Genomic DNA, 24,372 nt, shown 5'->3' with positions numbered 1-24,372 from the left:
TTGAGCCAGCTGTTCTCCCAGAATTTAAGCTTTGTGGTTGGTGTTTTTTTGCCATGAAAGTTTTACTTGCTTGGCTTTCATGACTAAAATACCACTGAAAGATCAGAGCACTGAATACGTGCTGTTCTTGACTGACACTGTAGTGGGTCCCCACGGGCCTTGACTGTGAGAGCCAGTACAAGTGAAGCACCACCAAACTCTCTACCTCCCACCAGGAGATGAGCCAATACAGAAGGAACTGCTTTGTGCACTGATAAACCTTCTTTTTTTTCCTTTTGCTATCAGGCCACTGGACTGTTATAGTACAAAATATCTACATTACAACGGCTCCACAGGATATTTTCAGTCAAGTCTCATCTGTGCTTTGCATGCATGAGTAAGAGCTCCTGGGTGTGTCCAAGACCTCGGAGCTTACAGCATTAGCTGTAGGCATCACAAGTCATTTGGTTCCTAAAACATTCTGTACTTAAAAGCAGCCTAGACCAGAGCCCCCCCCAACCCTGCGCCACTGCAATAGAGCACGTACACACACATGCACCAAGTAGCTGCTGCCTGCCCAGAACATTTTCTAAAGGTAAAGGCAGCCACCAAGCACTTATTGCTGATCAGGAAAGGATGGAAAACAGTTACTCTGGTTTGCGGAAGTAACATCTATAAAGGCAAGGGTGCAACAGAAACTGGCAGGACCGTGAGGTGCGGATGTGAGAGCGTTACACCATTTGCTACAAGCATCCTATGCCAACAGCTCGTTCCTCACTACACAGTTATTTTACAGACTCCCAGCTCCCAGTTACAAACAGCAAATGCCAACTAAAGAATCTCCCTTTTTGGTGAAAAAGGTGTCTTTGGAGATGGATTGCAGACTTCCCTGTTTGTTTTGACCAGATGAGCGAAGGAATCTCCTTCCAACACTGACTCGCACACAGCAGGAAGTGACTCTACTTGGTCCATGACTTCTGGGGTCCAGCCCAAGCAAAGGATCTCTGCACATCAGGCTGGTGCAGAATTTGTTTTTCCTTCCAGCGTGACAGTCAGTGTGAGGTTACCTGAGGCTGCCTGAGAGCAAAGAAGATGAAAGCTCAGCTTCCTTTACGTTGGAGAAAACCAGGAAATTTAAAGGAGTGACTCTCCCCAAGGAATGTTAATCCTGTCATTGCAGTTTAAGGTGACATGGGATTTTAAACACTTAATTTCCACTTTGTCTTTTGCAAAGAAGCTTCACTCTACAGCGTATACACAGAGGAAAAAAAAGAGGGTTCTGATTCTGACAGAGTGAAGGAGCCCAAAAATGTTCCCTCTCCTCTCAAGGGAAGCTTGCATGAACACAAGAGGTGCTGCTGTAGAGATCCAGTGCATGTTTTAACCATAACTAGTCAGGATTCAGCCCCACATTACACTCAACCAAATCTCACCACATGCTGCTGCCCAGAGGATATAGCTGCTCTTTAGCACATCTCTGGTCAGGTTTGAGCCCGACATTTCTACGGGATCAAATCTGTTTTCACCAGCAGACTGGTTTTCCATCAGATCATCCACTTACTTCAACTCACCCCACAGCTGCAGAGGGGACAAGCAGTCGACCACAACAGGATGGGCCGTTTGGCAACAGCCCACAGTGAGATTAGATTAAGCACACGGTGAAGCACTACCCTCAGTCTGGTCAAACATTACTCCCAGAAGTTGCCAGGGAGGTCTAGTTAAGAATAACATTGTAAGTGCGGTGACTCTTTGCTGCTCCTGCGAGACACTGTGTCTTTTGGTGGCTTAAATGTTCCTAATTAGGATGCAGCACAAATGACATGAAATTATAAACCTAAATCTGTATGTGTATCAAACATTTGAATGTTATTGCTCCTCTGACTGAAAGGAACAATCTGCAAAACTGACCTTCTTAAACAAATCACTAATTGTTTTGTTCAGACATGTGAAACACATTGCAGCAGGGTAGGAAAGGGGTAACACTCCCTGGAATAGCTATGCATAAAGCTTGCTGTCCAAGGCAGAAACGGTCTGTTTGCAAACAGAACACATGAAAAGTCAAAAGAGTAAGATACTACATGTGCAATAATCTTTGTAGGCACGTTTTGCCATAATAAGGTTTTACTTTCTGTTTGGAAGAGTACCACACAACCTGGTTGGTGTATGCTCACTAAAATCCATACCAGGCGCAACTGCCATTTAGGAAAACCAAACCCTGATTTGAAACACAGAAACAAAGGACCTCAAGATTACAGGAGAATAGTGGTGGTCTGGAGTTTACTGTTTAAGTAGTCTGAAATCTAACAGCTAATTGTAAATGTCTCTGAGCATGCTGCAGTTGCTTAAACTTACTCATAGAAGTAGTCACATTAACTTACACTACAAAACTGTTTTGTTATACATTCCTCTATATTGCCCTGGGAAATACCTCAATTACCCAGTGCCCTTGCAAACATTTAATAAGTTAACTTTTGCATAGTAGACACTGGTATTTTTCTTAATTACAGGTCAAAGATCATTTAGTCATTTCCCTCCACTTCTTCTTAACCTCCTCAAGTTCCCTGGATTTCATAAACACATTTCCCTTCCCAATCTGTTTTAGCTGTAAGCATGAAGTTTTCCATTTCCCTACCTGTATTGTAGTGTTCCCACCTTCCAGAAGGGCAATGGCTAGCAGGATGCTCTCATGGAAGACTCTGTCACTGGTGGCATTCATGATGAGATCTATGACCAGGTTGGATGCACCTTCTTTATCCAGATGACACTGGACATCAGCCAAACTCATCTCACCTCGGCTCACTGAACTTGATCCAGAGCTTCCTCCTAGAAAGGTGATGAGAAACCAGCTGAAATCCAAACCCCTCCAACCTAAGGTGATGGCACCTCTCTTGTGGTTTAAATTATTAACCTATCCTGAATGATGCATACACATTTATTAACAGGGATGAACTCAGCTCTGAGCATTTCTGAAAGGAAGGTTTTGTAACTTAAAGCATGTATCAGGCATGTTGTAAGATGGACACTTAACATGGCTTTAACATGTGGGAGGTGATGTCCTGAGGGAGGACAGCCCGGGCTAGCAATGGGAAACGGTTACTGGCACCGCTGCCCTCCTTGGCAGGAGGTGGAAAGAGGGCTGGTGTACTGGAAGAGGATTCTGGAAAGAGCATGGATTCAGGGATGCAAAGAGAGGCAAAGGCTCTGCAGGACCAGTGAGGGGATGGAGAAGAGGTGAGACAAATTCCACAGGATGGCAAAGCCAGCGCTCTACAAAGCGGAAGAGTATGGCAGTAGGCAGCACAAAGCAAGTAGGAAATACCTATCAACTTCAGAAAATACAGGGAAATAGGTGGTATTTCTTGTTTCTGATCAGAGCTGCTTTCAACAGGTTTACCCATTGTCTTTATTTTGAACAGGCAAAACACACTGAACTGTGTTTTGACAAAACGTGCTTGACATTACTGACTTCAACAATGGTCTCAAATCAAATAAACTGTTCTTCCTAATTAACTTCAGAGTTTTTGTTCATCCTATCCTGAAATCTCTCTGTAATACAATGAAACTTTTGTTTCAAATACAGTTAATACATCTGACATCCTTAATTCGCCAAATGTTATTACAAATATTAAACTGATCAGGTTTTCTAAGTACATTCCTTCAAAACAGAATCACAAAATTCAAGCCAACCCAAGTCAGTCTCTGGGAAGTATAAAACACTCTGCCTGCTTCATTTTAAAGTTCTTTCTCAAATGGGCTCAGGAGAAAAAAGGACACTGCTCTCATCTGCATGAGGAAAAACCAGCTGACATGATTAGAGACAGGAGAGCAATGCTTCAGCTCAGCCTAAAGTGGAATCCCTCAAGGAGAGTTAACACACATAGGAGTTTCTAAAGCCAGAAGCAACCTGCAATCAAGACTTCTTCCCCATCGGTGCGGATAGTTTCTTTTCTTGGGATTTCACAGAACAGAACAGTAGAAGAAAAAACCAACCATATTTCACCTGTAGGATACCAATTTGTCAGGCAGAGACAGACAGAGCACCTGGCAGGGCAGATCACAGGAAGCACTGGTGAGCAGGAGCACGTCCTACCTCCTGCCCCGGCCTTGCTGGCGCCTCCAGCAGACAAGGGGCCATTGCCGAAGGTGGTGAGGCTCTCGCGCCGTCCCGCCGGTCTCACGTTGCCGTAGTAACGGTTGACCAAAACTTGCCTGAGCGCCTCACCCTTGATTCAAAGAGGATAATGAAATCAAGATGTGAGCTTAATGAATAAACAAACTACTAATATTCAGTAGCAAGGGGACTGCTGCTATCCTTAGCCTATTCGTAGTGAGGGAGGGGGAACGGAAACCCTGGAGATTTGGAAAAACCCGCTGAGCATCTCCCGATGTGCTCAGGCAGGCTGGGACACCAGGGTGGGAGTGTCTCATGGGGCTTAAATAAGATTATGGGTTCCCAGCACCAGAAACAGCTACAGTTCAGTTTTTGTGTAAAGCTTTGTAAACAAATTTTTTTCTTGAAGACGTTTTTTAAATTAAGATCTATTGTCTCAGTCTTAAATGTAAAAAAGTTGCATCTGTGTAGCACCACCACGAAATGAAGAGGAGGATTAAAGTAACATTAGAAATGTTTTGTCAGCGAGCAATCCCACCTCCTCAAACCTATCCTGTTTTGCCATTTCATCAACATTACAGGGACACGCTCTTTCCTCCCGTCCATCAGCAACCGACGCGATCTAACGCTGTCAGCCACCGAGCGGCAACCGAGCCGTCCCCGCTGCATCCCAGCTCTTTGTTCCCCGCGTCCCTGCCGGCAGCCGACTGATCACGCCAGCAGTCAGCATCCAAGCACATGAGCCTGTGGACGCTGGTCCTTGGATAACCCCGACACCCCGGGCCAGCAGAGTACGTGCTGCTGCTGTCAGCAGGGGCCGGAGGAGACCAAAACACCTCCCAGGTTGAACCTTACCCCGCGGACCCTGTGCTGCACTCACTGCAGTCTGACAGGAATTCCCGGTAATTCAGAGCGCCGTACAAAAGCTGCAGTACTGCCAGCAATGGGCAGACATACAAACATCGCAGTGGGATTAACAGATTTTTACAAGGTCTTTGTGCAAAGACTGGTGATTATTTTAACCGGGAGCTACTGCTCTGCTAATGGCAGCGTGCTGCGGTTACAGCAGTACTACCCTGAGACAGCGTTTGAGAGAGCGGAGGATAAATTATTATATTAAAAATACGTCAGGATGAACTAAAATATCTTGATCTCCATTCACAAACCAAGCGTTTGACACTAATTTTCAGTTGTATTTCAAAAGAAATTAGTTGACATAGACATTAACTACAAGGTTTAATATATTAGCTGTCATACAAGTGAAGCCTTATGTTTTGAACTTTGACAAGAGGCCTTTAAAACACAAATAAGTAAATGGAACAATGTAAACGTGCACTAATTGGCTCACACAAAACTCCAGCACCATCGCAGACATGCTGCTTTTGATACAAAGCAGGCACTCACAAAGGGTATCTTAAAGAAAGCCTTATACTCCAATGCACTGGAAGGACAAAAACTTTTCTGGAAATTAACAGTCCTCTACCAAATTTCAGACATCACTTCCAAACAGAGAAGCCCAACACCCACCTGCAGTTGGTCAGGGATCCCTACCCGCCCCGCAGAGCTGGTGCTAATGGCAGGGCTCCCCTTCTTGTCACTACAATCTGACAGATTAAAAATTGTTCCTATAGGTTATTAGTGTGAAAGCTGCAGCACAGGAGCTGTGTTTTACAGAATCAGATGGGGACGGGGGAAGCAGCAGGGAGACAAGATGTAAAATAAAAACACAAGGAAAGCTTTCCAACCAGCTGCTTCCAAAAGTCCTCAAAAAAAGAAAAAAGGCAAGCTACTTTGGAAGCAACAGTAAAAGAAGATGAGCACCTTTCCAAGGGGCATACGCTGCCTATCACTGCTTGGGCCAAACAGTTAACATATAGGGGAGGGAAGAGACTCGATTCAAAAGCTCAATCAAATTCTTATCCCAGAGGAGCTACTGTGACTGACAGCAACATGAGAGTGTTTAGTGCATGATGTAGCGCTTTAACCATCTTTCTGCTCTCAGTCTGGCAGGTAAGGAAGGCTACATGACAGAACAAGGTCAAGCCAGACAAAAAAACCCCTTAACTACATCTTCCTTATACACGTGTACTGATTAGAAAGGCAACTTGATGCCCATATAAGTCCTATACCAAAAATCAAGTTACAAAGGAGTTCTCACATTACCTTCTTCCTCTCTGTTAAACTAAGTGGCACTCATCATACCAACTGGCATTTAAAACCAGTAATTTTCACTACTTATTACAAAGATAACACACATCCAACCACAAGAACAGTTGTTCAGTAAACTCCACCTCCTTCTGAATTCAGAAGGGTAACTAAAGCTCCCAAAGTCATCTCTAGACTTTCCTTCTGGTCCACCGTGGAGCAGAAGGCAACTTCTATTCCATGGTCAAAATACTTGGGAGACACCTCCCTGGGAGCTGCTGCTCTGAGGACAGACTTGCAGCCCCTCTGCTGTCAACAGGAGTAGCGTATCCAAAACAGGACAAGCAACCAGAAAATACAAGTGGGAACACATCAAGCATTTGCTGTTCCTAGGCCGAAAGCGTGCTGATTCATGATTTTGGAGGTTTGGCAACCTGCATGCACCAGCATTTCAAATTCTAACTGGGAAGAAAAACTTTGTTTCCTACAAAATTATTCAAACCCACTGTGTTAGCTAACAAGTATAGGAGTATGTGATCAAAGTAGAGGGGAGAAAAAAATAAGTGGTATTTAAGAAATGTTATAATTAATTCAGCTGCAATGCTTGGCTCCAGAACAGTTCTTTAACCATCATGTTACTGTTGTACACCACTTTGATGCGTAGAGTATGCAAACAAATATCAGATGTTTGGCGGCAAGTAGAAAAATCAAATATGCTACCTAGCAAAAAAACCCCAACAGCATTCAGTTTCATCTGCATTCACCATCAAGGTGTTAGTTTACCTTGTAAGCACTATACAAACATTACTATACATGTATCAGTGAAGCAGATACAATACACAACTCTGTTTATGTGATATCAAAAACCTGTTGTAATTTTTAAAACAGAGAATCTTTAGTAATGGTTAAGATTGAAGCAGTTATAAGCTGCTGCTCTTCTGTTCCCAGCTACAAGAGCAGAATAAATTGAGAAATGTATTAACGGCATTGACTTTGCAGCTTGTCTGTTTACAAAGGGGGAGGTGTGGCCAAAGCAGGCAAACTCCTCCAGCACCGATTAATCTCACTTTATAATTGTGTGATCATCATCAAGGGGAAGTGCTTTGAAAGTGTGAACAGACTAGACCAGGATCTGAGGTTTAATTCGGAGCAGCCAAGCTTGCCCTTCCATTTAATACAAGAGAAGGTGCTCCAGCACCCTGTTTTGTAAGCATAACTGATCATTTTAGATTTTCCAAGAGACCGACAGCAAGCAGTTAACCACAGAAGTTTCTTACATGACTTAACGCTTCACTGTTTAAAAGGAAAAGGTAGAGGATTAGTTCTGAACGTGCTTGACTGCTGTACGTACCCTTCTATGATCCTCCAGTTGCCTCTGTGGTAGACTTTGATCAAGCTCCTGCTGTGCATGCAGAAATTTCATTTTAAAGCAGAACAACACTAAGGAGACACTAACATCTTTGCACTCATGGAAAATATTAAGGGAAATCACAGCTGAAAGCAAGGAGGGAGATGAGGAAGACCGACTGACAAGCTATCAGAACAGAACATCTGCCCTCAATTAGCTCTGGCAGCACTTAACGAGGCTGCTCTGCCACCCTCCAGCAGACCACCATGGCATGCACATATGCCAACACATTCTCATGGATTTAAAGAAAACACAAAGTCTGTCTAAGTTTACAGTTACCAGTAACACACAAGTTTTTAAGAACCCAAACCATGCATGCCCATGCATACACATACACAGATACACACACACGTACAGACACCCCGCCCCACTATACACACACTTTGGGGGGAAGTGTAGGTACTTCAATGTATCTGACTGTGGTCAATGAAGCTCTTTTGAGACTGTGGAGGGCCTGTGCCGAAACCTCTGGGGTTTCTATTCCAATACCACAGATTTCGGGGAGCTTCCACTGATTTCCTGAACGAAGTCCCTTGGCATGTGCATGTTTCCAAATCAAATCTCTCATTTCAGATATTAAGTATCTAAAGGAAGCAAATTTCCAGGGATGGAGCTTCCACTTTGTAAACCTGAAGTATGTTGAGTTTTTTCTGCTTTAAAGCACTCTGAAAATATTTAGGAACAACCACTGTATATTGGGACCCATCTTAAACCAGGAGCCATCTCCCAAACATCTCAAAGTCATTCTATGACCACACAGACTTTCAGTTTACGTTTAAACACTATTCCACAAAAATTACAAATACAAGGTCTAAACCACCACAAGCTACATTTTTTTTTCCCTTCATGATTTCAAAACGCAATTATAATCTTTGTATTTATATAGCTCAGAATATCAACACTATCCTAGATTTAGACTCCCATGTGGCTTCAGATAGATTTGCACTGATACAGCACCCAGTCGTACCATTTACCAAGGCCATGGCTGGACGTCCCATGAATTTCAAAAGAATTGGAGATTTCATAAAATATTATGCCTTCATTTCCACAAATCTGTTCTATAAGAACTGATGCCGGTGTATCTCAAAGGAAATGTGGCTACACATCCAATTCACTATAGAGCTAGCAACTTGGAAAAGGGGAAGTGATCGTTAACTGTTGCACTGTAGCATTTCAAATGGGACACCTAACTGGCTCTGGCATTATGAGGCTTCTACTAACTTCTTCTGACACCTCCATTTTCTTATTCAGGTTTTTAAATATGTGAGACAAAGAGAAAACCAAATTCTGTATTAGGAAGCAGAGAAATGAAGTCTCATTTTGCTAAATACAGGGGAAGCTGTGAGGAGAGACTTTCCAAACTCTGTCTCCCTGAAGAGCTAAAGGGAAGCAGCTGAAAGACCCACACTACCTTGGACTGGTTAGAACATTAGTCCTTTGGGTTCCTTACTTTGTCCAGGAACAAAGATTTGGGACTGGTTCACGTGCTTCTATATATTTTCAGACTGTCATGCTGATGCTGTATTGGATTAAACCACTTCAACAAATCTACTTATTTTTCACTGTCTAGCACCACGCAGGAACACACATTTCACAGGTTTTTTACCAACAAGACACTTCACCAGGACTACTTCAAAACACCAATATTTGCCTGCTGTACAAATATAGGTGGATGACACACCTCTACAGGGCTTTCCGTTTCTGGAGGTTGCGGCAGCTAGTTGAAAGTAAAATGCAGAAAAATTAGTCATTCTTCAAGAATCTCTCATCCCAACAGAAATCTAGTGGTCAACACTTAGGGGAAGGGAGCTAGCAAAGCACTTAACTTCAGCTGAATCATCACAAATTAATTACAGCCCTAATTACTGTTCACACCCTCCTCCCACCCACCCACCATGCTCCTAAAAAGGCTACATTTTGAAAATTTAGCAGGTATCCTTTGAACATCCCAAACTACTTTGCATGAACAGATAGGCACAAGCAAAAAGCTTCAGTTGCAGGTGCACACAGGCCTGCAATGCAGAAATGCACTTTTGGGCGGCCCGCTCACACCACACACCCAGGATCTGAGATTCGCAGAGGGCGAAGGCTGCACACCCACCCCCAGAGGGGAGGAGGAAGCCAGGGCTGCATGTCACAGAAAGGCAGCAGCCTTACAATGTTAGTTGAAAGAATGCTTCCAGGGGATTCTCATCTATAAACATACTTTGCTTGAGATAAAAGATACATGATACAGCACCAAACACGAGCAATGAAATAAGACGCTTAACAGTAACAGCTTTTCAAATTTAAAATGCTGATCATCATATTGAAACAGATGAAGACAAGCAACTTTTATCTAGTAGAGCTTAGACATACAACAGAGACCCAAACATTCAAAGGAAACTGCCTACTTCATTGTGGGCAAATTGATTTAACTTCTCAGGAACAGACTCTAAGAAATAAGACAACAACAATACAGTAATACCAAATTAAGTCAGCCACTCATTGTCCGTGTCTGCCTAGAGGGCACACGAACTAGACAGACAAATAAAGCATAGGCTGGGAGAGCGACCGTGGTATTTTAACCTAATATTTGCTGCAGCCTAGGAAATGCACAGCAACGGGAGAGGAAGGACACAAGATCCCGAAGTTGAAATATGGCAAGACTCCGCTTCCCAGGAAGGAGCCAGCGAAGCGGGCACTTCCCCTGCGGTGCTGCGTGGGCAGGGGCTCCTTGGCCAGGAAGAACCATTCTCTGTCCTTCTCCTAATGGACTTTCCTCCTGGCTAATTCACACGGCTTTTGGTACACCGCTTCCTTGCATTGTCACCACTCTTGGAAACTTCACACGCATGCAAACCATTTGTCTCTTGGTCCAACTGAAGCAGGGAGTATTTAGGCCGCACAGATCAAAAGTTAACAGGAAGAACCTTGTTTATGCAGAGGAACACGCAGTTCCTGCACTCCCCGCGCCGTACACCCTTGCTGCTCGGAGGCTGGACACCAGAAACACCCTATCAAGTCATTAGGGAGTCTGGGCACATTGTTCTGATTGCAGACACTGTCTGCACAATTTGCTTCAGAGCAAAGCAAAAATAATTCCTCCTTTAAGCAGTCAACAGCAGCGAGGAAATGGTGCATATTCCTCTGTAAGGGAAATTAAGTATCTTCCTTCTAGGGAAGGGGAGACCCAAGCTGGCAGGTTGACTGGATACAACTGCCACAAGATAATGTACTGGGAGTTGGATTCCCAATGAAAGTTTCCTTGTTCCCGGGCTTATACCATCACCCCCAATTCAAACATACGTGTACATTTTGGGGCTGAAAACCAGCACAGACGAAGAATCAGCATGAAATTAGTTTGATCTTTCCAACTTAATTGGAGAAGGAAAAAGTACATATTCTAGCTAGCAAATTCCTGTGCCTTCCCACTGAAGCACAGACAGCATGTATAAATAGATCAGCATGTTAGAACCAGCCCCACAAACTCATCTGCAAGCAAAAGCTACTGCCCTTGGCAATGCTCGGATGGATCATTCCAAATAAGCAGGGCCTTCAGCAGTCTTTCAGTAAGAATATAAACTCTAAATACTGAAACTGTTATTCAGTCAAAATTGGTTAAAGCTATAGTTACCACGCTACACTTTGCACTACCCTGTGTGCTGCAACAGCAAAGTATCAGCTTACACTTTACAAAAAGGACTGAATAGGGTGGGAGTAGACTGAAGTAGTAATTGTGCCAGATTTTTTGTGCTTCCATATACCTCAGCTCTCCAGCTGGAAGAAAAGTGATGGCATCTGGGGGGCAGGGGCAGGCTTGTGGAATTCCGAACAGTGGCCAGGTGAGTGCCACGGACACAGTGGCCAGCTTTCAAAGTGGAACATAGTGGGTGGCAGAGCCAGAGTACAACGTTTTTACTTTTTGCTAGCAATAGCTAAAGTTCCCTTCAACTTGCTGTGTAAAAAAACCCCTCTTCCTTTGAAGTTTCCATTCCCACAAGGCTGGCAAATAAACCACTCATCATTAGCTGTAACAGGAGAATTACAATTTCTTTGACCCGCTGGTGACCGTAATGCTTCTAGCAGCCATTTCCCCAACACAGACTATGTGTGTTTCCCAGAATGGTCTTTATCTGACTCAACAGTGGATGTATCCACCTCAAAAACCACCAAAGCAAGTGACAGCTCAAGTGTGAACTCATGACATCTCAACTTAGGAGATATGGAAGGAAGCTTCAGACCTTTTCCTTTATGGTTTTGAGGAATGTATGAAAGTTTTATTTTCATTTGCTTTCAAAATAACAATCAAGGTGAAAGTTGTCTAATCCTGTCTTTCACAGAAAATTCAAACAACTACCACTTTGGATAAAAAAGTGGAAATGGTTTGAGGAAATGCAGAAAGATTTTCACTCATGTTTAAAGACTCAGGATTGCTCTTCTCTTTTTTTTTTTTCCCCCCAAACTCAACTATGTAATAAACATCCAGAAAACATAGCGCTTACAAGTCTTGAAATGCATTTAAAAGGCAAGTGGAGATTCCAGTTCACACACTGGGTCTCCTCCTGACAGTGGCTTCAGCAAAATAGGATGGAAAACATCTCATATTGTAATGTTAAAAATAGATGGGAAATAATCTTATCAGAAAAACCTCATGTTTGTGTGAGCATGCACATAGGAACACTTTCAAAACCGTGATCTTTTCCTCTTCAGCCTCACCAAACTTTGGAATTTTGACAAAAAAATGGACAAACCTGCACAGTTACAAGCACCTCCACGTAAGGTCATCCCTGAGTACAAAGGACTGAGAGGTGACAAACCTCAGACTGCTTAACTTCCACAGGCTGATGCCATTTTCCAATGGAAATTGGAATTCTAAACATTCCTCTAAATAAGATAGGAAGGCGACTAGCTGGTGCAATGCAATAGTAAACTGACACCTGTCCTGGGAGGTCTTCAAGATTAACACTGAGCATTTTGAAGAAGCTTAGTCAAACTAAATTGATTTGGCTTAGCAGAGAAGCAATGGCAAGAAATAAGATGCCCTGCGCAGGAAGTCGGGTTAAATTACCGAGCAGTCCCTTCTGGTCCTGAAATCTGTGAATTCAGGAACCGACCCAACTCCATGCATATGGCATCTAATTATCGGGGTGGTGGGGGGAGAGATTTGGCATAGAGGAGGAAAGAAAAAGGGGAAAAACACAACTAGAGTCAAATCAGCCAAATACCACATTAAGCTTTTGATTACATCTGGATATACAACCTAGCTAAGAACTAGAGTGAAGATCTCAGGCAGAGGTTATTCTGAAACCACTGCCTTCTGCCTCAGCTCTTGCATTGCCATCTCCGATCTCAGCTGGAGTTCCAAGGGACTAACAGTTTAGATAGAGTCCTGGAAGTCCCTTTCCATTTTTTCGTCCCTCTTCTGAATTTCTCCTGTTTTCTCTTTCAAATACAGTGAAGATAGTCCCTACTTGAAAGACACACAAAGGCACCACCTAGTCCCAATCATGACAACAGACTAGAGCACAAACTATGTTGCTGTCCTTCATAGTTCTTCAATAACACCAGAAAACTCCACGTAGGTTACCTGCTTGCCAAGTCTCCTTTGTAAGGCCAATACTGTTACTTTGTAGAACCAAAAAAAATTTGGATAGGAAATTTCTAGCCTCTGCAGATGATGTGTAGGTGTTTGTCAAGCACACATTTGACTTGCTATGGGTAAGTTTCAGGGCAGGGGGAGATAATTGGGAACCAAGAGCACTGAACTGCTTTGACAAACTTCCCACATTATGGTTTACCATTGTAACAGACCTGCATCAAAGTTGCTGAGCAGTGTATTTTTAGTGATGGAGGATCTCACACTTGCATAAATCAAGAGGCAGTGGGAGATGTGGAGCAGTACTGTGTCCTGGCACAGGTCCTCAGAGCCATACAGCTCTCCCAGCCCTCACAGAAGACATACGGGATTTGCAGGGGGCATATGCAGCCCCCCAGCTCCACCGGCACGTGATGGAGCAGCAACCACACGCTTACATCCCTCGCCTTGTTGCTGCGGCGCACACTCAGATCAGGCACGAAGCTAAATGTTTTTTACCCCCACACCCCCCCCCCCCCTTATCTCAGTGAATTTGCAAAGACTTTGTACACTGCCAGACAATGAGGTGGGAAATTTGGCGTAAGGGCTGTCAGTGCCTGCACTGAAAGGTCAGAGATCTGCCTACAGGAATGCCTTCTCTCCTTTTCCAGAGTTTTCAATTGAGAAAGCATGTTTTACTTGGGCTGGGGCTTTCCTAGAGTTAAAGATCTCTGTCTCTGATACACCACTGACCTTCAGTGGGAGTGCAATCACTTGCTTCTCTTTAAATCCTCATTCTTGCAGACCTTTTACAATAACTGAATATAGTAAGAACTATCTTCATACACATTTTACATTAGCAGTTTTAATTAATGAGATGGTATAACTTTTTTTTTTTTTGTTAGAAATAACTGTAAGAAATGTTCCAGTCTCCTTTTCCAAAGAGCTCACCAATTCCAGTTCATGCAAGAAAAACGGTCCAAAGATTGCAGGATTTCTGAAGGAAAAAAAAATATAAGGCAGCCCACAAAAATTTATGAGCGCCTGCATTTCCTCTGCTTGAGACATAACAAGTGAAGCACTGTCTAACTGCAAAATACACAAGAGAAATGACTGTGGAGTAAGCTCTCTACAGCAAAATAATTTGGGAGCGCATCTCTCCAGCACTTAAGAGGTTAATACATTTTCCAACTTCAATCAGAAGATGCATAAAATAGCACATATGTTGCACCTTACCCAGCCATCCTCCTTTTAGTTTACCACTGATAAAGAGCACTGAGAAGGTTAATTCAGTCAACCCCTTTAAACCAGGATTTTCAGTTCCCTTTACACCTACGTGAAACCTGAAGACCAAAGTGAAGAGGTGAAAAGCAAAAAACCCCCAAACTATATTGAGTAGGTCTGCAGGTGTATTTTGCTGGACACCATTTCATCAGCTGCATAAAGAAGTGTCATTACTGAATAGAGATAGAAAAACAACAAAAAACCCCCCCTACAAACCCTGGGGTTTTACTTAATTCAGTTTAACTTTAAATCCTAAAAAGGACTAAATTACATGGGAAACTCCAGGCGCTTATAGTTTTGCTGGATTTGGTAATTTTGGTGTTTGCTGACCCCTCCAGCCCTGTTGGGGGGAAGCAGCAGAGCACCCCCTCTTCACCCTGAAAAATAAAATACAGATTTAATGGTACAGGACTAGCGGACGCAGGATGCAGCAGCAGCCGCCCCACGGGCACAGCAGCTACCGGTGCAGACTCGGAGGCCAGCAGCCCCGGCCTGGCCCATGGTGACTGTAAACATCTCCACCGCATTTATTGGCAATTACTGCTGAAGGTCACACATCAGCAGCGGGCCCAAATTCCAGGAAAAAAAGCTGTTCTTATGTAACTGCTGCTTGAATGTTGGCAGGTGCCCAGCAGAGCAGCTCACTGCAATGTGGCTGGGAGGGGGGAAAAAAGGAAAAAAAAACAAACCACAAAACTAGGACATCTCTCAGCCACATTCAGCATCCTGAGCATGCCACCTGCAGGTCAACACTAATACTTCTCTCCTTTTTAGTCCATAAAACATTAGTGCATTTCTCTAGGACATACACAATTCAGTGCCCAAGACTCACACTTGCAGGTGGAATCTGGGCCACGGTGTCCCCAAACACCGATCCCGACCCAGAAGAGCCGATGGGAACATCACGTTGCAAACAGAAATGCCTCAGTGGGGAGGGAGCTGTGCTACCTGAGCTGTCCTGGACCACAGGGAACCCATGGAGGAGCTCACCATCTCAACTTGAGCTGTGAAACACTGTAAAATCTGCATCTGTACCACGCCTGGACTTTTTAGCGGGTTGAGGACTGAATTAAAAGCAAATAAAGCTGTTGTGTCTCATTACCACCAGGGTTTAGTTATCAGTGGTGTGTGAAGATTCACCCTTGATGGCACTCAAGAAAAGTTTACCTTGGTCCTGAAACTCTTGTCCAAGAGACCAGCAAGTCAACAGCTCCATCAAGAACTGGATTACAGCAGTTCCAGCCCAATTAAGAGTCCATCAAGAGAGACTCAGCCCAAGGGGTTTTACAGACAAGGTGCCAGTGCCCTGCCTTAGGGGTTTCTTCTTTCTTTATTGCTTGAGACACCTGCACAGAGCCAATGTTAAGACCAGCCTATTTATCTCTTCAGCTCAAGTCAGCCCCCTTCAGCTCTTAACGTCCCCCTGATACTCCGGGAGAGCCCGTGGAGTCAGAGAAACAGGGGCCCTGACACAAACTGAAAGACAAGCTCTGAGCACACAACTCCCCAGGATGAGGACGAAACCCAACACAAACACATTGCAAGTAAGGTGCAAATAAGGTGCAAAATGGTTTACAGTTTCTGATGGTTTTGGTTTTCTATCAAAACAAATCGTGCTTTTCATCCATCTTTAAAGATACTTTTCCTGCTCTTTATTTTACTACCAGTCTTATGCAGCCCCTATCCCAAAAGTCTGTGCACTTTTACAAGTTGACAGGAACCTTAATGGTTCGTAAATACTGCAAGACGACTATAATTCTTAATGTATCCCAATTTCTGTCTGCAGAAGAAAAACCTTTTACATGAATCCTGCCACAACAGCGGATACTGCAGGACTCAAAACACACATCTACAAGAGCTTAAAGATGCCATTAACCATATTTCTTCTGCCAGATCACATCATGGTCCTCAAACTGTACTAATAGATGTTGAAAAAAGACACCACACTACACTGCTTCTCCTTGGAAAACTTCCCAATGAAAAGGGAATTCCAGATAAATCCCTTAATAAAAAGCAAGTGAACTAGGCCAGTAGCATTGAAATGAACTACTCCCCCTTCACTCCCACAACCCTTCTCCAGCACCGCAAATACTCCAGCAACCCCAAAGACTCTGCCAGGCATTTGCAGGGGGGATGCTGCTGACCTCGTGCTCAGGTCACAACCTTCCCCATCCTTCCTGTTCTGCAGGGGATTTCCTACCATCGAGGTGAATTCCAGCATTATTCACACAGTAAAAAGGGCACTCCCTTTCTTCACTTGCAAAAATCTTAAGGGGGACTGTAACACCAATTTTCCATCCAGACTCTCAGTAACAAAGGCAGGGACATCCTGGCATTTTTAGTATCTTTTATTATCTGGATCCATCACTCACCAAAGTTACCTTACAGTTCACAACTACGATACATAAATCAACCTACGTATACATTCACATAAATACTATGAAATCACGCCATAAGACAGATACTTCACTAGAATTTTACCCTAAGGGAATAAGGACCATTTCAGCTGATCAGAAAAATTAAGTTGTGCATTGATTGCTAGAAAAGGAAGTTAACAATTTTACTATTATGGGACATTGCTGTATTCTTTGTCCTAAATGTTTACAGTTTCCAGGGTTGACAAACGGGGGGAAAAAAGGAAACCCCAGGATTTCCTTTGAGACTTGTCAGTGGTTCAAGCCCCATCTGGATCCCTTTCTGTAAGCAGCCAGTGCTCATTGCCGATGTTTATAAACACACCTACTCCCTCCACACAGTTGCTCCATCGAGGAGCAATAAAGTTCCTCCTTTGCAGCCTCCAGACCAAATCCTGAATTGCTCTGCACACTCTGCCTGATTTATTGCTGACAAAGACAACACATTACAGCCAAAAACTGAAGGGGAAAGAGTTTCATATTATGACTTAATTTGCAATTAAACAATCCAAATTTCTGTTTGAAGTTTTTCCAAGATAAAATTTTATATATATATATATGTGTGCTATTCTGGGAAACTGTAGCGCCATATAATTTAAGGGGTCTAGTGCCTGATGGAAACATTAATGTGCTACAGATTAATTTTTCAAAACCAGAGCATGCTGCTGGTGTGTCCTCCCCAGGTCAGATGGGAAAAAAGAATATCTTGTTTTATATAAAAAAAGAGAAAATAATTACACCAGGGGTTAGACACTACAGCACCTCTAACTGTGTAATACTGGAAGTCGGGTGTGAAGCTTGGAGCCACACCTGAGATGTCTCATACTAGCACAGGTCAGAGGCAACGGCAGCGCAGTACCTGGACTCGTGCCCCACGAAACACTGTCCTTCCCATCAAAATCCGACTCTTGCTCCCGGCATACATCCTACCCGTCAGCTAACTCGACGCCCATAGGCAGCAGGGACACACTATGAGCAGAAAATGTCCCCCGACAAACAGAAGGGTGAATACTCTGAACAGTCCTAGATGATAATTTTCCGATAAAGAGCTTTTCATTGAAGCTGAAACCAGTGATGGGAGACTAGTGAAATTTTTCTTAGGAAAAGTAACTCAGACCCTGGCCAGACCTTCTGCTCCAGCCTGGAGTGGGGACCCCAGCACACGGCAATATGATGACAGCACTGACCTGCAGCACAGCAGGGACCTGAGCATCCCACCCAGAGGCCAAATTAAAAACAAGGCAAAAAAGTTACAACTCTAGTTGGTTCTTGCAGGAAATTCTGCTCCTTCTCTCCCCTGAAAGCCCTGCTGAACAGAAAAGACCCTCCAACAGAACCCTGGGTGACATGTACACTTTTTGGTTTTGCTTTCGTGATAAATAGCCTGGATTTCAAATCCATTTCAACAGGCGAGGTCCCCAAATATGATTCAGTTTTCAGAAGGAAGTTTACCCAGTGAATTCAGCTGATCAACACCAAAATTAACAAGTTCTACAGAAAGGAATTTATAGCATATTTCATTATCTACTGAATAAAGAACAGTAACATTTTAAGTATTTTAAGTAGTTGAATTTTGTTCCAAATAAAAGGCTGGCTTGGGAGAGAATGCAGGAAACAGTACAGAGAGGAAAATATTTTTTTTTCCCTGGTATTTCAGTAAAATAAGGTGCCAGTCAATCACTTTCTCAGTATTATACATTTATGCAAAAAGAAACTCAAATTTAGTGCCCACACGTGGGTTTTTTTGAGCTGGATGAGGAAGTTGCAGCAGCAGAGACAGCTCAGCTCCCTCCCTCCACCCCGTGCACCGGTGCCTGAACCAGACACACCACTTTTAAAAGTCCTTAGAAAGCTTAATTTCAGTTAAACTGAAAGTTCTCACTCAAATATGGCTTTTCCGCCTGTAAAACGGCTACATACAGCATAAACACAGCCTGGGCTGTCCCACTGCCAACTGAACGCACGTTTTTAATGGTAGGAAGATTTTCACACAGAAATAGCTTCAGAAGTCAGTAATTTCCATAGGGTTACACATCGCTTTCACAACACATCCATAAGTTTTACATGGCTTTATACACCGAACCTAGACTGAGAAGCAACAGGAAGGACAGCGCGATGCTTTGGTGAATTGCGTGCCTGTCACCTTTTTCGGTAAAGCCAGCAATCCAGTTTGTGCAGGAGGACCCAGCCCTCCGCAGTGCTCTGCGCACCCTGCTGTGCCGTGAGTAATGGCTCTCGCTCCTCAGCAAGTGGAGACACCTCATTCAGGGTCTTCTCTAACTGGCTTTTAGCAGGTTTCTTCCAACATGTGTGAATGCCATTAAAGCTCAGGATTCAGTTTTGCTGAAAGAGCCTGTTCACCAATGGTGTGGTAATCACAGCCAACTGCTACATGCTAAATGTTTCAATGGTGCTCCAAATCTGCTCAGAGCTGGTCCTAAACTTCATGGGATCTACTATGGCACCAGATGACTGCAGACTACCAGAAGTTATTACTGCTTTTGAACTAATACTCCAAGTAATGACATATGGACTTAGTTATGGCAACTATTCCCAGCACAGACACATGGCAGACTGGTAACTAATTCACTGACACAGGCATACATATTGGAAAGCTGAGTGCTCAGGAGACAACAGGACAGATCACAGGGCTACTCATAAAACAAACACCATAGAAACAACACTATAGAAAATAAATAAAATTAAAACCTCAGCATTATCCAATTCAATGGTGATCTGCCGGAAAAGAAAGAAGAGGAATAATTGAAAGTAAGCGTTAGTAAGATAAATTACAAATTAATTTCATGTTAGGATCTTATAAATCATTTAACACATTAATGCTGCAATCCAACACGGTGAGTATTTCACAGTTGGCATGAGTAACATTTGCAAGTGCCGGGATGCGGCGGGTTAGGGAACCGACACTGCTGGAAGCACTGAGCCAGGGAGCTTCGGAGGCAGGATGCACCCTGCTTTGTTCCTGTGCCAAGTGACAAACCACGCGGGCTGGCTGACCGAGATCCAAGAACTTCACCCTTGGGCATAAGAGTCATCACCAGCATGAGCTGTGAGCAGCAGTAGGCGTGCAGAGGCTGGATTTCCAGTTTGGGAAGAGAAATGGAGTTTTAAAATTTAAGTCCTGCAGAACTGAGGCTAATCATCTGGTAGGCACCCAGGAAGACGTGTATGAATGACATGTTTCAGCAAAGTAAAAAACTTGGGTCTAGCCTACACTGTCAATGTAGTGAAGTTTTCTGCCTATTAAATATACCACAGTATGCTTCCCATCACGGAGCGAACCTGAGCGTGTGCCAAGACGAGGAGTCTTTAGCAATATGTAAAACTTCGAGCCTTCCCACAAGCTTCTGTACATCTGTGTTCTCACCATGGTTTTTGCATGCTGCAGAGGAATCCCAGCTGTTTAATGAAGGCCTTTGCTAATGGGAGCGGACAACGCTACATTCTCATTACGCTTCCCATCTACAAAAGGGACAAGCGCACAGGCCAGGAGGGCGCGGCATTTTTATTATTTGTCCCGGAAGATTAAACGTGAGAAGAGGAGTACTATCTTTCTTCAAATCAGATTGTTCCAGCGAGCACCACATGGTATCACAGAAAAAAAAAAAAAATTAAAAAAAAAATTCACACACTATGCCAAAACTTCCATGGTGCTCTGCTGCTGAACACTACTTCAAAGTGACTGCTGTCAATTCTGTGAACATCTGACCTACACACAATATTACTGGTCAAAAAAAAAAAAAAAAAAAAAAATCAATATGCTGGTCACAAGAATAAGTTTTGCCATCTTCACGTATGTAGGGACTCCTGTATTTAGAATGGGCCCTTAAGGTGTTTTTCCTTTTTTTTTTAATTACTCCAGGATGATTTTAAAAACAAAAGGTATTGCCTTTTAAGTGGTGACTAAATACAGTTACATGAGTCACAAGGGAGAATAAATACGATTGCACTTCTCACAGCCAGACAGTAAAAGCTGTTCTACTACTACTAGCAGTCTATCTGTAAGCAATCAGCTGCTTTTTCATATTCGGAAATCCACTTCACAGGCAAGCATATTCTTATCTTGCATTATGTAACTGATCTACTGTTTTAGAAATTAATGCATTTTCTACACACTTTGAAGATTAATTTTAGAGTCTTGGGGGATTCTCAGTGGTCTGAATGGTGCAAGTTATGTTAACTGTATCTTCTAGAAATACTGCTCCACCTGAGTTGGCCAAATAAAGTTGAAGGAACTGCAGTACATTAATTTCCATTTAGAAAAATCCAAGTGGCATATTGCATTTGAAAGACAAAAAACCTCAAAGCTCTCACTTGAGTTTTGTTAGTGTATAGTATATACAGTATATATCATCCACCCTTTCTCTGTTACTGAAGGTGACCTTGGACAGTCTCTCTTGGCTGTTTTTAACAGAACGTACACTGATGTGCTAATGAAGTGTAAAACTAAACCCATGATTACACTTAATCTTTTCCATCCCTGGCGCTGGGCAACAGGAAATCTCAGCACTCTACTCTGCTGAAGAGGATGACCGAGCCCAACTCCCCTACTGCAAGAACAGACTAGATTCTGTAGGCTACAGCCAGTCCCCTTCCAGATCAGACTCACACTGTATCAGAGACATCTTAGTAAAGGACCTGAAGGAGAGGGCAGGAGGTCCTCGCAGGGCTTCATCTTGTGCTGTCAGGACCCAGCACATGATACTGCCACTTCAGCAGAAGAGAAACATCTGCTGAAAGTGAAGTTGAACCCCACAGTTGCTGCCCCTTCCTACCTACCCTGCTGCCCTTCTCTTCCCACATATATATGCCTTTTGCTTACAGTTGACTAGGGCATTCCCCCAAATTCAATGAGTTTATTTGAAACTACTGCTACTGCAAAGTAAAAAAAAAATCCCCAGGTAGAACTGCAGGTGTGAAGCAAAGCAGCAGCAGGAGCCAGGAGGTGGGCTGGCCCTGAGAGCCAAGAGGCAGCAGCAGCACAAGGGCTGAGTGTCCCCTGACTGGGCAAGGAGCACAGCACCAGCCATCCCTACCCTTCAGATATTTTCCTAGGAGCCTCCCGCCCCCCGCTGGCACTGCTGCGTGCTCAGCTGGGTGTGCTCGGGTACCAGCCCACACGCGTGCCTCTGCACACCCACGTTCACAGCTGCCTGGCTCCCTTTGCTCCAGCATTCCCAGGCTGGACTGGCAGCAGGGCACGACACTGCTCCTTCATCCTCCTTGTTTCCAGCTGGGCAAGCCAAAAGCAGAGGTCCTGTGCCACATCCCAGCTGGCCAGGCAGCTGAGCGATGCTACAAGTTCCTCTGCCTTCAAAGCATCTGCCTCCCTTGCGGCTGCAGCTATAGCTACCACTATAAAAAATTATTACTATTATATAACTGCCTGACCTCTAAAGTTTCTGCTGTTTTGTGCTGTGAATCTAGCACTATGCAACAACTTTAAACCCTACTGCAAGCGAGAATGGGACATGAGACACCATCTGCTCCCAGTTGCAGCAAGAACCCTTCCACACTGGTGCTTCCCCCAGTCCCAACCAGTTCTCAGCTGCTCATGAACACACTCACTGGGAGGGCATGCTGCTCTGCACAGCCACGTGTGGCATAGCAATGGCTGAGGCTGCTCAGAAATGCATGAAATACCTTAGAGCAGGATTTGGAGACTGACTGTAGGAAGGTCTAGATACACAAACATACAGGCATATATACACGCTCCTAATGCAAAGAGAGAATAGGCCTGTACCTACAGAAAAACCTTCTCAACAAGACAAAGGAGTTGTATGTAAGAAAGGGAACAAAAAACACCCATGGGTGGGTGTACAGACAGTCTCCATCTGTAATTCACAACAAGATGATGACTCAGATGTATATAAACTACAAATTATCCTCTTGCTGCACTGTTATGTGACCTGATGAAGAGTAACCTAGATCCAGAGAGCAGATAAAGAGGTTAAATCTTTCAAAAAAAGGTATTTTTACAGTGCCAGCAACGGCAGGAATTAAACTTAAGCTTGCAAGTCTAAAGTAGAAAAGCAACAAAAACAGGTTTACCTTTCAAATTATATTTGAAGTTATTACTTGACATTAGTTCCTGATCCACTACAGAAGTGCTTACACATACAAAACACAGCTTGAAACAGCAAGAATTTTATTTTCTTTTACTGAACAATAAAGACAGCATTTAACACAGAATGATGAACTGTAAATTACGTTACCTTTTCTCCATAGCCTCTATCTTTGGTCATCATTTCCCTGAGCGTCTGTAATACTTTAATACATAGTTTCTCCTCATTCTCCTCTAGCAGCTGTTTAGTATGCTTTATTAACCTGAAAATAACCAATCAATCACAGCTCATTTTAGTACCGATATTCTAAAAATGGGATAAGATATATGCGGCTATCTTAATTGGTTTAAGCTGCAAACAAGTTTTATTATCATACTATTACACAACCATCTTGAACATTCTCTCAGGAGCAACATTTAACTAGCTACCGTGGGCTTCAGCTGTGGAGGAAACTGAATCCCCCTCCGACAGGGGGAAAGCCAGACAAACCCCTCCAATTACAGGCAGAAAGGAGTCAGGGGAAGGGGCAGTGGGATTTAGGACTTGCTGATCCAGAACACTTCACAGTAAGAAAGAAAACTATTCCACATGCTACTTTGTTAGGGAAAGTCCTGGATAGTGCAACTGGGAATTCATCTTACCACAGATTTGTTTACTACTCTGGTACCTAGTTTCCTTAAACTCTAAAATCCACTCCCCTCCAGGAGGTGACCTAGAGAAGCCAGATTCTGCTCTAAATTGCCCTTTAAATGACCTTGCAATCTTTCTTCTCCTTCCCTCCAAATTGGACAGCCTATGCACTGGGTGGTGCACACAATAACAATCGATTCTGACATACTTGCCCAGCACTAAGTGCTACAAGATCAAGAACCTTGCAAATATTACTAGGGCTGAAGGCACAGATAGAATAACAGGGATCAGCACTGTGTTCATCATCAGTTGTGAACTACTGTTCACAACACTTGCATCCTGTAGCAAACACTGACATTTTAAAGCATTAGCTGTGGAAGCGTACCCGTCCGTCTTTCCTTACCCCTCAAGAGCTTTTATTTTCTTTATCCAAGGACAAATTGTATTTACCACATCATGAAATACTGTGCTTTACAAGTATTCCAAAGTATATCAGGTATTTACAAAGCCGGGCAAGAGGCACCATTCCACAGGGCATGGGAAAATTGGGAAAAAGCAAAACATAACAAAATTCCTCCCTACAAGCCAGACTTCAAGATAACTTACTTGCAAATGAAACCTCCGCTTTCACATTTCCTCCTGGCATCCGTGTTCTCTGGAAAGAGCAGTTCAGGCCTGTGAAGCACATCTACTAGTACTGACAACTCTGCCTGGACAAGAGGACGTAGGCGATCCTCTAAAGCTGATACTATGTCCTAGAA

General features: G+C 43.5%; 1 protein-coding gene across 1 annotated transcript in view; it reads right to left on the bottom strand.

Annotated features, from left to right (window-relative positions):
* ITPR1 (inositol 1,4,5-trisphosphate receptor type 1) overlaps positions 1–24,372 on the bottom strand; it is a 170,770-nt gene that overhangs the window by 59,695 nt on the left and 86,703 nt on the right. Inside the window, exons 37-43 of the mRNA XM_074914301.1 lie at positions 24,218–24,366; positions 23,132–23,243; positions 19,608–19,634; positions 9,325–9,360; positions 7,587–7,637; positions 4,070–4,202; positions 2,612–2,802 (exon numbers count right to left, since the gene is read on the bottom strand). Coding sequence (XP_074770402.1) covers positions 2,612–2,802; positions 4,070–4,202; positions 7,587–7,637; positions 9,325–9,360; positions 19,608–19,634; positions 23,132–23,243; positions 24,218–24,366 — 699 coding nt within the window. The remainder of the gene's footprint in view (positions 1–2,611; positions 2,803–4,069; positions 4,203–7,586; positions 7,638–9,324; positions 9,361–19,607; positions 19,635–23,131; positions 23,244–24,217; positions 24,367–24,372) is intronic.

This window comes from Athene noctua, chromosome 10, assembly GCF_965140245.1.
Source record: "Athene noctua chromosome 10, bAthNoc1.hap1.1, whole genome shotgun sequence".
Classification (NCBI taxonomy): Eukaryota; Metazoa; Chordata; class Aves; order Strigiformes; family Strigidae; genus Athene; species Athene noctua.
Note: the sequence above shows the minus strand (reverse complement) of the source record. Positions and strands in the feature narration are given on the sequence as shown.